This window comes from Ambystoma mexicanum, chromosome 13 (assembly GCF_040938575.1).
Source record: "Ambystoma mexicanum isolate Mex_15411 chromosome 13, UKY_AmexF1_1, whole genome shotgun sequence".
Taxonomy (NCBI): domain Eukaryota; kingdom Metazoa; phylum Chordata; class Amphibia; order Caudata; family Ambystomatidae; genus Ambystoma; species Ambystoma mexicanum.
In genome coordinates, this window is record NC_090938.1 from 45,138,865 (window position 1) to 45,153,961 (window position 15,097).

Genomic DNA, 15,097 nt, shown 5'->3' on the forward strand with positions numbered 1-15,097 from the left:
ACAATGGGCTGACGGGTCCAATAGGCGGGTCAGCAAACAATGGATGGGGGGCAAACTGTGGACCGGTTCCAATTAACTTGGCTATGGCCCTGGGGGTTAATATGCAATCTTCGTCAGAGGTGGCCGGGGGCCACGCATCGGGGGCTGCCCCTGGAACATGGGAATATCACATGCACAGGGCATATGCCGGCTCCCTGCAGAGAAAGTACAGGAGTTTGGGGATTCCATGTCTGAGTATCTGCGGGACAAGAAGGTAACATTAGGCCAGCTCTATCGTTTGATAGAGCAACTGAATTTAGCACAGCACATAATTCTCATGGGCAGGTCATTCTCGCGGGCAACAGCAGGGGCTATGTCAGGTTTAACAGAAACACCACCACACCAGGTTGTCTGAGCCAGTGAAGGAAGTCCTCAGGATATGGGATTCGTTTCTGTCTGAGTTCAATGGGGTACAGGTCGCGCCGGTTGTGCACCGCCGCGACAGGCAGTTTGGGCTTCGAGGTCATTTTCAGTAACAAGTGGTGTGGCCAAGTGCCCCCACCCCCACCCGAATGATTTCTCAGCAGGAAGATGCGGAAGACAATGTTCCTGGAATTGTTTCCTATAATAGTGGCAGGGGATTTTCGGGGAAAGAATGTGGTGTTCTGGTCTGACAGCTTGTCGGTGGTCTTGGCAAACAACAACCAGAGGGTAATACTACATATTATCCCCACCAAAGTTTTCGCCGTATATATGGTCATCTGAAACGGCCATAGGCAATATTTTTGGGGGGTCATTTTTTGGGTTTTTGGGAACGGGGGTTGAGGGGGTGTCCCCCGCTCCTTTAAAAATAATGTGGGGGTTGCAGGGGGTGTCCCCAGCAGCTTCCATGCCTTAATATTGCTGCAAAAATATGGCAATATTTTTGTATGGCAATGTTTTTGCGCGGATATGAACACATGGAACCCAACCAGAGAGCAGCACGTCCTATGGCTCAGGCTATTGAAACATTTGGTGGTGTTGTGCTTACGGGTGGCTGTGCAGTGTCAGGCAAGGGATGTGCCGGGTGTGGTGAATAATGCTGCCGATGCTTTGTCTCATCTTAAGATGCAGGAATGTCGGTGTTGGTTGTTCCAGGCGGAGGCCACAGTGACTGCATTTCCTGAGACTCTGTCGAAGCTTGGTGCCCCATTCTCAGCCTGCTGATTGCAGGGTCCATATCCAGAACGAGAAGGCCTTCGGCGAATACAGGGCATTTTGCAGGGAGCCTTGATTGTGGGATCTGTTTCACAGAAACTCGTTTGGAATATTTCTGGGTCACTCGAACAATCGAGGGGAGACCGGCACGGGGAAAGGTTGCAGCAGTGCGCTTCTTTGCAGGTTTACATGGGGTAGAGAGCCCAGCTGCAGATTTCGCCATCAAAAGGACGTCGGCAGAGGGGGGGAGGTGTCCCAGAAGGACAACAGGCAGCCTCTGGACCCGCAGAAGTATGTATTGTTTTGGGTTGTATACTAATTGACGTTTTCACAATTGACCTCGGGAAAATTGACCTCGGGAGAATTGACCTAATTTAGAAGGTCAATTAAGACATATATGTGGGGGGAAACCCCCCGCAACCCCCCCCACCGTATCCAAAACCCCCTGCAACCTCCCACCCAATCCCCTTATATTATTTATAATCCAAAACCAACCCAATACATATATAAAATAACTAAAATAATATAAAGGTCAATTGTGCAGAAGGTCAATTAGGACCACTATAATTAGGTCAATTGTGCAAAAGGTCAATTGTAAAAGGTCAATTTGGGTAATACCTGTATTGTATATGAATTTGTACCTCACGCCAATGACCCGAGGGCTTACGGGCGCCGTTGGAGGCATTGGTGCTTGGGTTAAGGAGAGTGTGCAGGAATGATTACGAGGCCGTGTTATTCAGGGCGGCGTTCGTCCCTGCTTTTTTGGGGGCATTCAGGATTGGGGAGTTAGTGGGTTCATCCACGAATGACAGAAATGGGGGGAGTCTTGCCTTTGCTGATGTTTCTATAGTAGGCAGGGTGACCATACATTTTTGGGTGAGGAGATTCAAGAACTACCAAGCGGGAAAAAGAGTGTCATTAGTAAGGCACGAGAACGAAGTAAGATGCCCACGCAAGGAGCATGTGGGAGTTCTTCACCCTCAGAGTTGGGGCCAGGGGGTCTGCTGTTTCTTCACCAGGGTAGGTCAGGTTCAACCAGGTTCCAGTTTAGGAGGGTATGTGCAAAGGTGCTTGAGGTGGTCGGGTTCGGGTTTAGGATTTTCCCCGAACTCCCTTAGAATAGGAGCAGCAACCACGGCAGCTAAATTGGGGTTCGGGGCACATCATGAGGATTGGGCAATGGAGGTCGTGCGCGTTCAGGGGTTACATATGCCCGCACCTCTCTTTTTGACAAAAGGGACTGCACAGTCTTTTGGGGGGTGGGGCCAAGAGTGCGCCGAGCTCTGTCTGGCGGTGATCGAACATGTGATTTCCGGGTTTCTCTTTTCACCTAGAGGACATCTCGCCTGAGAGTGGTATGGGTGATCGGCCACTCATTCATCATGAGGATTGGCGAGCGAGTGCCTTGGGTTGCTGAGCTGCCCGGGCACGAGCATTCACTGGATTGGTGTAGGGGGCAAGCAGATTCACCAGGTCTCTGAAATTGTGTCCAGACACAGCTGTGAGGGCAGGCTACCGGATCCAGGTCTGGTGATTCGGCATGTCTGGGGCAACGATGTAGTACCCTTGGGCAGGAGAGACGTGAGGGAATCACTGGTACCTCTCGTATCATGGATTGGGAATTCTTGTCCTAGAGTTGTGATTGCATGGTCCCATATCATTCCGAGGATGAATTGGGGCTCGCCTGGGCCAGCGCGCCCACTAAACGTTTTGGCGAGGAAACTGAACAATGAACTGGCTCTGTTGGCATCTTGCCACGGCACTTTCGGATTGTGGCCAACGGGCTGGTAAGGGGCTCTGAAAACTTTCATTGGGACAGGGTTCACTTGAGCAAATGAGGCACCAAACTATTGCTCAGGAACCTTTTGGCCTTCTTCGGCATGGCTTGGATTAGGTGGGGGGGGTGCCCCGGAGCCCCTGTGGCAGGTTGGAGAGGACCATATAGACCAAGAGTTGCCACTTACGGCTCGGCATGGCTTGGATTAGGTGGGGGGGGTGCCCCGGAGCCCCTGTGGCATATAGAGTTGCCACTTCCGGGAGCCGTAAGGCCGGTAAGCTACTGTGGCGAGGGCAGTCTGCCTCTCATTAAGAGGTTCTCAGGCCGGTGGTGCGTGGCAGGGGGGAGGGAGAAGAGGGAGGGCAGGATCAGGATGCAGTCAGTGCCAGTCTGAAGTAGGGGCGCCTCCTGGTATCACCCCCAATAAGGGCTTGATGGGGAGGCCAAGTAGGGCGAGGGGGCCCCACCGCTATGCACCGCCCAAGAGGGTGGGGGTTATGGTGCACCTGGACCCCCTCACAATGTAAATTGACTATTGCAGCATGAGGATGATGTGGATTCTGGATACTGTTTTAGTTCTTTGATGTGTATGTGATGTGAATTTTCAGGATGGGTTTTTGGGTCACATTTGTGGGGAGATAATGTATTGCACTGTTTGCAGTGTAAAGGGAAAATAAATGAGGCCAGTTTTTTGCTCCAAGGAATATGCTGTGTGTGGTTCTTCTGCCCTTGTTACTGCCCCCCTGCAGAGCCCACACACTGAACGCCACAGGGTCCTCTTATGTGAAAGGCCACCCTTCTTAGTTGGGGGAACACAAAGGCAGAGCCGTGCACAGGGGTTGCGGAGGCACTGCTCTAGCAATGCACCACAATTCCGACCTGCAGCATAGCCTGTGCTTAAATCCAGGGCTAGGATCAGCCGCACAGTCAGCTCTGCCAATGCACCTCAAACCTGGCAGCCAGCACTGCTTTTCCAGTACCGTGGCCCACCTCAGTCATGAATGTAGCACCACCTGCTAATTCAACATTGGGACTCAAGACCAGATGTGCCATGGCACCTCACTTTTGAGCTGCGCTACCCCCTGTAGACCTAGCACTTGAACCCACTCCTAGTACTGCCAATTAAAACACACCTGTCCTGCAAAACTCAAATATTTTGCATGTGCGCACTAAAACACATCAGCATGCATGCACCTCTTGGCCTCGTGTACTCCTGCTATTCCTGCAATGAGACTACACTCGGCTCTGCTGATGTAACTCAGTCCAGACTAGCAGCACCAGTGTTTATTCAGTAATGACAATACACACTTCTGACCTCCAGCACCAAAATCATATCATCCTAGCCACACACAACATCCACATCCACTGATTCGCCGATGACACACAGCTGTACCTCAAGATCGATTTCATCAAGCACGTCCATAGGCTCAAAATCTGCCTATCGCTGATCCAGTCTTTGATGTCCAGTGCATAATTGAAGCTCAGCCCATCCAAGACCGAATTCCACAGAACACCCAGACATACAGATCTGGCTATCGACCATGAACTCTGAAGACTTCACACCTGAACTCACATCCTGCGCCAAGTCCCTCGGGTTCCTCATGAACTAACACCTCTCCTTCAAGACGCACATAGCTAAGAAAACTCGGACAGCTTGGTATCAGCTCTCCATCTTGTGAAAAAGTTAAGCCCTCCCTCCGGACATCTCCAAATCCACTGTTCAAGCACTGGTCCTATGCCACCTGGGGCCAATGCACACCTCAAAGGCCTCTTGTCATCCTCCCTTGTGCCCTTGAGTAGTGCCCTATAGACAGCTGCATGCCTCATCAAGGGTCTAAGCCGATACGACCACATCAACTCGGCCCTCACACACAAATCACCTTCAAGTCTTGCTGCATCATCTATAAGGCTGTTGCCCTCAAGGCACTGAGCTACCTTGCGGAGAAACTCTATCTCCGGTGGACAGCACACCATCAGAAGCCAGAACATGTGCAGACTTGAAACTGCCACGCCAAAAAGAAAAGGACCAGTAACCAAGCCTTCTCTGTCTACGCCCCAAGACTATGGAACACCTGCGCCTTCAGCATCAGCGTCGCACCCACGCTCTTACAATTCAGAAAAGAACTCAAGATGTCTGCCCACTTTTCTTTCCGAGCTCTCTGAAGCTCTTGAGATACTGTTCTGGGGTTTTACAGAACTTGCTGAGGAGGGCCTCCTTCATGCTCTTATAAACGGGCCTTTCCTCAAGAGTTCACTGAAGAATTGCATCAGTCCCTGATGTCGGGAAGCGACTCATCAGGGCTGCACCCCACAGTACCTCCTCCACCTCCTGCAGCTAAAAAGCCAGCTCAGTTGCTTCAAACCAATCAAAATATCCTTCCTCACTTCATAAGCCTCCACTTAGTCTTTGGGGATGTGTTGCTCGGGCTTATCCCGGGCACTCCGGTTTGAGCCACTACGGCTGTTTTCGCTAGAGGATTGATCTGTTGGCCTCCTTCTCATCAAGTAAGAACAAGCTAAGTTCCCTATTGGGGAACTCCCGTCCCCTGCACACTATCTGAGGCTATGTAGCCAAATGTTTCTAGATAAATAGTTAGAAATTCATACTCTTTGTTCAAAGAAATGTTTGAGTGTGAATATCTAACTATTTATCTAGAAACATTTGGCTACATAGCCTCAGATAGTGTGCAGGGGACGGGAGTTCCCCAATAGGGAACTTAGCTTGTTCTTACTGTATCCACAGCCCACATGACAGGGTTGTTGTTCTTCCCCCCCGCACCTTTACCTCACACATGACAAGCATAAAGATCTAATTTTAATCTAATCAAATAAGTTAAGGCATTTGGAGTGCATGGTGTTAACTCACATGTGCTCCTTCTCGTGAAGTGCCAGTCTGCGCAGCTCTATGGCTGGGCCTGTCCCACTCCATTGCGACCTTGTCCAGCTGTTTTTGTTCCTCCAGGGCTAGTCTCCTCTCCTCCAACAGGAGCTTTCTAGCTGCTACATCGGTAACAGCCAGGAAAATGATTGGCCCACGTAGAGACTGTGCTGAGGCCTGGGACCTGCGGGATGCCTAACTAGCCCCATGTCCTCACTGACACTCTAGAGTGTTGAGAAACCACACTTGCCCCCCCCCCCGGTCGGATGGTTGGTGAGAAACACTGCTCATGCTCTCTCCCTCATCTTCCAATACCCCTCCTGGAAGGTCTTCTTCATTCGGGTACCCGGGGTCTAACACATCCCCTGTGGTCTTCACCCCAACCGCCCTCGCTTATACCCAAGCTTGGAGGCTGGTCAGCAGCTCAGGTTTATTAACCTTAGTGCTGTGGGGAAGTCACCTCTCTTGACATATGACAAGCAGGATATCCTTGGTCATGCCTTTTATAGTCTCCATGCCAAGATCCATGACTATTACTAATACCTAGCAGTGACGAAACGTTGCTTGCAACAGTACTGTTATCGTTTGGTGACTAAGCTGTGTGCAGGGTGCAAACTCAACCCGACCGCCTGCTACCAATGTAACAAATCAACTTCCGGGTCACCGGTGGTCCGAGGATGAATATTGGTTTCTAAACCATCAATCAGCCCCACACCTCCAGTACACCAGAAATGATTGAAACAGATTGAAAATACAGGCAAATTATAAACCTCTTTGTGCAATTTTGGTAACATGGACGGGACAGCAGGCTTATCTCTGTGAGGTCGTGGATCGTTGGTTAGTTGCAACACAGCGAAAATACAATTATTACCCAATGATAAAAAGGGACTGTCCAGTCAAAGTTCTATACAAATATCTACTTTATTATTATCACAACAGACAGGTCTAGTAGCACTACAAAGTAGATCCCACCCTGCAAAGGAATGCAGAGGACAGACAGTTTCAAAGAAGGGAAAGGGATGCACTCTGGATACTGACAGGAGGATAGTCAGTAAAGTAATTAATCACACTAGTTCAAGGATACTTGGTTTCAACAAAAAGGGAATAATCGGTCGTAAAATGTCACTAGGGGCCTTTGGAGAAGGACCAAGGGGACAGAACCCCAATGTACCTTGTGCTCTAGGAGCTCTTGGTGCTGGACGGGGTTGAGTCAGTTTCAGGGTGCTTTGCAGCTTCTGAAAAGGTTTTCAAGATGAGAGGCAGATGCGGGTATCAGATGGCAGGTAGTTCGGCGAGCAAGGCTGGATAGACAGCTGCAGGCTGGCCTACATGGAGGCTCGGGATCAGGAATCCTTGTCTCAGTGGTCAGCGGTTCCGATGCAGTGGTCAAGGCATCTCAGACAGTTTAGCGACTGCGGCGTAACAGTCAGCGGTGCAGTTGGTTGCAGCTTGATGGGCTGGACAATGTCCTTTAAGGCGGATGTCGCTAGATGCTTGTTGATGCTCTTCTCCCATCTTCTTCATTGGGCTCATGTCTTTTAAGGCGGACAGCCCAAAGCTCAGGAGAGTGTTGCAGGCAGCTGCCTTGTCTTTGGTTTGGTTCAGATACTCTCTGGCACTTCCCACCTAGGAAGCTTGCTGCAGAGCCTAGCAGGGCACGCTGTGTGCTGGGTGGGTACCAGTTCTGGAGCTGCTGGAAGGTCAGTATCTCCCTCTGTTCCCTGGGAGATGTTTAGGGGAGGGATCTTGCTTCCCTCTTGTAGGTCCTGGTCTTCCTTCACTGGCGGAAGATGTAAGGCAGACTGTACCTTCAGCCAGGGTCCAATGCTGAGTTCTTGTTACTCTTTGGGAAGTCTTCAGGTGATCTGCCCAAAAGAGGGGCTGGACCTTCTTTTAAACCCAAATGGACCACAGGGATTGATGTAGGCTAAGCCTACCTTAATGAACCAACCCTGGGTATCCACCAACAATCTCATGTATGCATAAGGTCATAACCAGAGTGCTTTGCAAGAGAAAAAGTAAAGGGGTGAAAACATGCAATACTAAGTCCCACCCATCTTCCTGCCTGTTGTGGATCAAAGGGTGTCTCTAGTTAGTGGAGCTCTCTGTGGTTTCTGATTAAAGCGGCAGGTCTCCTTTGAATCTGTGGGGAGACCATACTTTCTGTCTCTTTCAATCCACATACTCGTACCTTCTGAATGGGGTCTCCCTCCAGGGAGAACTCCTGTAAACATGCAGTCCCACTTATGACATTTTCCGGTCAATCGATACTGAAGGCGGCAGTTGGCATCAGGTTGGCACAGTGCATATGAAAGGGTGTTGGGGGTTTCCGGTCTCCTTTGTTAGCCTCTGCAGCCAGGCTCCACGTGGGCCTGTTTGAATTAAACTCTAATTAGTATGTGGCGCTCCCACCAGCAACAGGGTTAAACAGAAAGACATGGCCGGATCCATGGCACCTTAGTTATTTAGGCTGGCCCTGGCACCCGGGGTTTGTTTGGCCCTGTAGGTTCTGAGATGACATGGTGTAATCCTGACTGTCATATCCCTACTGTATATGACAGGGGGACTGCTCCTTTAGGCTGTGGCCATCCAGAGTACACAAGTCTATGTGTATGTCGTGCGGTTAGTATAGGAAAATGTGTGCGGATTAGCCCCACACATTTTCCGGAGATTGATCTGCCATCATTCAATTTAATTTAAAATTTCAAAAAAAACCCAGCCAGAGCTCACACCCACTGCGCGGATGGTCGAACTCCTTACAGGGAGGTATGAAGTTAGGGAAAGAGCGCAATTGCCCCTGCTGCGTGAGGTGTCAAGTGTGCCGCAGAGGGTGTTCAGCTGTCTTTAGTGGGTGCTTCCATGGTGAGGAGGTGGGGGAGGACACGCCTCCAGCCAGGAGAAAATACATGTTCATGGAGTTTCCCTTTTTAAAATAGAGTCTTAATATATTTAAAGTTTTTAAACATGCCACGTACATAGAGTCTTTGATAGCCGCTCCCTGGCTTGTGAAGTAGTTGGGGGCACTGCAAGAAGCGTCAGATGCAACACAAAGATTTAAGGAGAAAGGCAGTAATGTCCACCCCCAGCTCCCATAGGAAGTCCTGTGCTTGTTTTTAGACTCACAGCCTTGTCTACGTGGTGCAGACCCAAGAATTCACGGTCTCTGGGGAGAGGGTCCAGATAAGCAGCCCCTTTTGCTGCAAACCCCAGAAGCTGGAGCGCCAGCAACGCAAAGGTGGTCGTCGGTGCGATGGGTTCCAACAGTGGAGCACACGCTCAGCAGGTGCTCCAGCCCACATAGGGGGCGCTAGAGGTGCAGCTCACATAGCGGGCTTCCCCTCTTGCCACCCCCTCTGTGGACTCACCTCAGGGAGTGTGTAGTGCAGGTGCCCTCGGGGGTCCGTCCGGCCGGAAATGGCCCCCACCTCGAGGGCCATAAATAGCCTAGGCAAGGGCTGGTATAACCCAGCAATGGGCCGCTGGTGCGGTTAGGGCACATGGATACACGGGATACCCAGGGTCACCCGGGAGTAGGTGAAGGAGGCTATTTAAGTACCAACGGACCGCTCATCAAAGGGCAAGAAGTCCCGGGCTGGGCTCAACGCAGAGTTTGAGATCCATTAGATCTCGCTAAGGTCAGTGTTTCACCAGGATGACCAGGACAACTAGGGGTTTCTGAAGGGTATGTTCGGAGTTCCAAGAAGGCAGGGGAGCTCATGATACCTAAGGGAGCAGGGCGACAGGTTCCTACTTGTTGGAGCATTGGGGTTGCACGCGCTCTGCTTTGCCCGTCCTCGGTGCCCATGGGTTCCAACAGCGCAGCACGCGCTCTGCTTTGCCAAAGAGAAGTCCCCTCAGATCCCAAACACATGCCAAACTCGCATGGACGTTTTAATGTTGAAAAATAAGCTGAATAAAAGGTATTTTTTAAGATTGAAAAAATGATGTAGAGGTTTAGGCGCGTGCAGTAGAGGCAAAGTTACTTAAACACCCTCCAATGTGGATGGGCAACATTAAGCTGACTCCAAACACTGTCTACAGCGCCCACCACACTCCAGTTCTCACTCTCTGCGCTACTATTCCCCAGTGTCACTGCACGGGCGGAAGCCGCCTCCCATATAAAGCCAGGGCTGTGGAGGGGGAGGGGGGGCGGCTGGTGCTCTGTCTGCGTGGAGTATAGGAAGGCATTTCAGCCAGAAATGTGCAAAAGGAACACAGGCAGCCCGCGGGTAGTTCGCCTTAAAATGGCAGCGTGGCGGGCTTCTGACACATTTCATTTAGTTTTGAGTGTTTGCAGTGAACCACAACATAAGCGTTTCCACTGATCCAAGAGTACTGTTTAATAGGTACCTGAACTCCATTTAAAAAAGCCGTGTCTGTCCAGAGATAGAAACAGTGGAGAACAGACCATGGCTGTCCTATCATGCATGAACGAGGGGGGAGTGGGGTTGGGGGGGGTGGGGGGCGGTGCCATCAATGTATCCTGCTGATAGGATATCAAACTGATATCAAACTGGAAGGCCCATATAAACAGAACCCAGGGGCATCCTTTTAGGGGCTTAGAGGGGTTATCTGTAATGCTTTCTTGTTTTTCCCCCCACACTCCTCGCTAGGCTCCAGCAAGCAGGCCCTTCAGTTCTCTACTCTTCCTGAATTCGCTAATAACTGGTGCTAAATTCATCAAAACATCTTCACAGCCCTGGAGAAAAAAAAACACTTGAACACACAAATATTTCAAAGCCACATGTAAAAATATTCTGAGAGTAGAGGCCCAGTGGTTCCAGTGACTTGTCCGCCATTTTAATGTTGACATGAAACCCTCTTTAAAATTGAAGAAGGGTCATGGTGGTTTCAGGAAACGGGGGCGCAATGGGAGAGGCAAAGGGGGGAGCGTGGGTGAGGGTCTCCCCCGTGTGCATGGCAGCAGTGTCAGAAACGTGGATACGAGAGTGTGGGGATGAAGGGACAGGGGGATATCAGGAGACAGAGGCGGGAAAAGACTTGGAACACAACGAAAAGGCGGCTAGAACTGTTTCCCAACCTTACCATTTAGAACTTAAAGGCATAGCAATGGAAAGCCGCCATAACATGTGCTGCCATCTTTATATTCAAGGTTTCCATTTTAAACTTGAGAGTTTCTCACTTTAAGTTTTGATATGAAGCCCTGTGTTGGATTCCCCCCTCTAGGTCCCTTCTGTTTCCAGGACTTCCCTCAAGTCGTGGTTTTACGATGGAGCGGATTCCAGTTTTATGGGGAACTTAAAACTGTTCCGTTTCTGCTTCCCTGTAACCCCCAAAGTTTATTTAAACCAGTCTGGGCATGCTGCAGGACCCCAGGTTGTGTGGCAACCAGTGTCCCTCAATCCAGGCTCTGCCCCGACACCCCCTTACGTCTCCAGCAAGGCCCCTTAAAATGATGTGTGGCAATAGTTATGGTCAGATGGGCTCCATTGAAATGCCATCGAAGTCCACATTCCACAGTGACTTTCAGGCGCTTCGTTCCACAAGAGACCACCACAGCCCCGATTCCACTGGGACCATCCGCGGTCTCATTCCACATTGCCAAATAGAGACCTAATTCCACAGTGCCAACCAAAGACCTCATTCCACAGTGCCAACCAGAGACCTCATTCCACAGTGCCAACCAGAGACCTCATTCCACATTGCCAATTAGAGACCTCATTCTACATTGCCAACCAAAGACCTCATTCCACAGTGCCAACCAGAGACCTCATTCCACAGTGCCGAGAGACTTCATTCCACAGTGCCAACCAGAGACCTCATTCCACAGTGCCAACCAGAGACCTCATTCCACATTGCCAATTAGAGACCTCATTGTACATTGCCAACCAAAGACCTCATTCCACAGTGCCAACCAGAGACCTCATTCCACAGTGCCAGAGACCTCATTCCATATTGCCAACCAGAGACCTCATTCCACATTTCCAACCAAAGACCTCATTCCACATTGCCAACCAGAGACCTCATTCCACAGTGCCAACCAGAGACCTCATTCTACATTGACAACCAGAGACCTCATTCTACATTGACAACCAGAGACCTCATTCCGCTGTGCCAACCAGAAACCCCATTCCACAGTGCCAACCAGAGACCTCATTCCACAGTGCCAACCAGAGACCTCATTCCACAGTGCCAGAGACCTCATTCCACATTTCCAACCAAAGACCTCATTCCACAGTGCCAACCAAAGACCTCATTCCACATTGCCAACCAGAGACCCCATTCCACAGTGCCAACCAAAGACCTCATTCCACAGTGCCAACCAGAGACCTCATTCCACAGTGCCAACCAGAGACCTCATTCCACAGTGCCAGAGACCTCATTCCATATTGCCAATCAGAGACCTTATTCCACATTTCCAACCAAAGACCTCATTCCACAGTGCCAACCAAAGACCTCATTCCACAGTGCCAACCAAAGACCTCATTCCACATTGCCAACCAGAGACCCCATTCCACAGTGCCAACCAAAGACCCCATTCCACAGTGCCAACCAAAGACCTCATTCCACAGAGCCAACCAGAGACCTCATTCCACATTGCCAACCAGAGACCTCATTCCACATTGCCAACCAGAGACCTCATTCCACAGTGCCAACCAGAGACCTCATTCCACAGTGCCAGAGACCTCATTCCATATTGCCAACCAGAGACCTCATTCCACATTTCCAACCAAAGACCTCATTCCACATTGCCAACCAGAGACCTCATTCCACAGTGCCAACCAGAGACCTCATTCTACATTGACAACCAGAGACCTCATTCTACATTGACAACCAGAGACCTCATTCCGCTGTGCCAACCAGAAACCCCATTCCACAGTGCCAACCAGAGACCTCATTCCACAGTGCCAACCAGAGACCTCATTCCACAGTGCCAGAGACCTCATTCCACATTTCCAACCAAAGACCTCATTCCATATTGCCAGAGACCTTATTCCACATTTCCAACCAAAGACCTCATTCCACAGTGCCAACCAAAGACCTCATTCCACAGTGCCAACCAAAGACCTCATTCCACATTGCCAACCAGAGACCCCATTCCACAGTGCCAACCAGAGACCCCATTCCACAGTGCCAACCAAAGACCCCATTCCACAGTGCCAACCAAAGACCTCATTCCACAGAGCCAACCAGAGACCTCATTCCACATTGCCAACCAGAGACCTCATTCCACATTGCCAACCAGAGACCTCATTCCACAGTGCCAAACAGAGACCTCATTCTACATTGTCAACCAGAGACCTCATTCCGCTGTGCCAACCAGAAACCTCATTCCACAGTGCCAACCAAAGACCTCATTCCACAGTGCCAACCAAAGACCTCATTCCACATTGCCAACCAGAGACCTCATTCCACAGTGCCAACCAGAGACCCCATTCCACAGTGCCAACCAAAGACCCCATTCCACAGTGCCAACTAAAGACCTCATTCCACAGAGCCAACCAGAGACCTCATTCCACAGTGCCAACCAGAGACCTCATTCCACAGTGCCAACCAGAGACCTCATTGCACATTGCCAACCAGTGACCTCATTCCACTGTGCCAATACCAGGCCAGATTTCAGAGACCCTCACCCGAGAGGACCACCCGAGGTCTCTTTCCATAGTGACCAAGGGACCCCTCTCCAGATGTTAGCGCCCACGAGCACAGTGCACTCACCTTTCACACTGACGGAGATGCCCATGGCTGCCTCCCTCAATGAGCGTTTCTTCTTCCACTTGCCCTCATCAATGCTGTAGAGTTCCACCACCTTCAGGGGCGCCTGGTTTGCCCCCACACCTCCGATCACCATAATCCTCTTGCCCAGGGCAGCAACGGCCACACCAGCCCTTGGTGTGGGCATGGGCGGCAGCGAGTTCCACTGATTGGCCTCTGGGGAGTAGACCTCGAAGGAGTCCATTGGCTGCCCATCATCATCGCAGCCCCCGATGGCGTAGACTTGCCCGCCGGCCTCCACCAGGGAGCAGTAAACCCTCTTGCTCGGAAGTGGGGCCAGGGTCTGCCAATGAAAATCTTTGGCATTGGCCACATCCATTGTGCTTCAAACTGAGGGGTGCCCCGCCTGAGGGGTGCCCCCTATCTCCTGGAAAACATCTCCACTACGGAAAAGAACAGAAAAATAAAGAGAGTCATTAGAATTGAAACCGCAACCATTACTATCTGAGAGGGCATCCAATAAATGCCAGCGAGCGGATCCGATTACTGGCACAATAAATCCCAGCCAGCAGACCCAATTACTAGCAAAATAAATGCCAGCGAGCGGATCCGATTACTGGCACAATAAATCCCAGCCAGCAGACCCAATTACTAGCAAAATAAATGCCAGCGAGCAGACCCAATTACTGGCAAAATAAATGCCAGCGAGCGGAGCCGATTTCTGGCAAAATAAATGCGAGCGAGCGGACCCGATTACTGGCACAATAAATCCCAGTCAGCAGACCCAATTACTAGCAAAATAAATGCCAGCGAGCGGACCCGATTACTGGCAAAATAAATGCCAGCAAGCGGAGCCAATTACTGGCACAATAAATGGCAGCAAGCGCACCCGATTACTGACAAAATAAATGCCAGCAAGTGAACCAGATTACTGGCACAATAAATGCCAGCGAGCGGAGCCGATTTCTGGCAAAATAAATGGTAGCGGGCGAACCCGATTACTGGCACATTAAATGCAAGCCATCGGACCAGATTACTGGCACAATAAATCCCAGCCAGCAGACCCGATACTGGCAAAATAAATGCCAGTGAGCAGGCCTGATTACTGGCAAAATAAATGCCATCGAGCGGAGCCGATTTCTGGCAAAATAAATGCTAGCGGGCAAACCCGATTACTGGCACAAGCCATCGGACCAGATTACTGGCAGAATAAATGCCAGCGAGCGGACCCGATTACTGGAACAATATATGCCAGCCAGCAGACCCGATTACTGGCCCAATAAATGTCTCAGCAAGTCAATGAATATCAAAATAATAGCTGCATTTTGAGGGCATGTATGCAACTACGATCACTTAGACAACTAGAATGCTTACTGGCACAATACCCTCTGTTTTATGGAAATTTGAAAACCAGCACAAGAACCGTCTGTCAAAAGCTAGGGTACTGGCACAATAACCCTTGTAGTGACAGTAGCTGTAAGTATCACTGGTTTACTTGCACTAAACTCGCAGTCTTATGGATGTGAGACTTCCACAATAAGTGTTTGCAAAGGATGCAAACAACTGCACAACACCATGCTAATCAAAGA

General features: G+C 50.4%; 1 protein-coding gene across 3 annotated transcripts in view; it reads right to left on the reverse strand.

Annotated features, from left to right (window-relative positions):
- The window catches only part of KLHDC8A (kelch domain containing 8A), a 110,930-nt gene that overhangs the window by 59,046 nt on the left and 36,787 nt on the right, over positions 1-15,097 (reverse strand). For all 3 annotated transcript variants that reach the window (XM_069633148.1, XM_069633146.1, XM_069633147.1), the window contains exon 2: positions 13,512-13,951. In XM_069633148.1, the coding sequence (XP_069489249.1) occupies positions 13,512-13,887 (376 nt within the window). In that variant the 5' untranslated portion in view covers positions 13,888-13,951. The remainder of the gene's footprint in view (positions 1-13,511; positions 13,952-15,097) is intronic.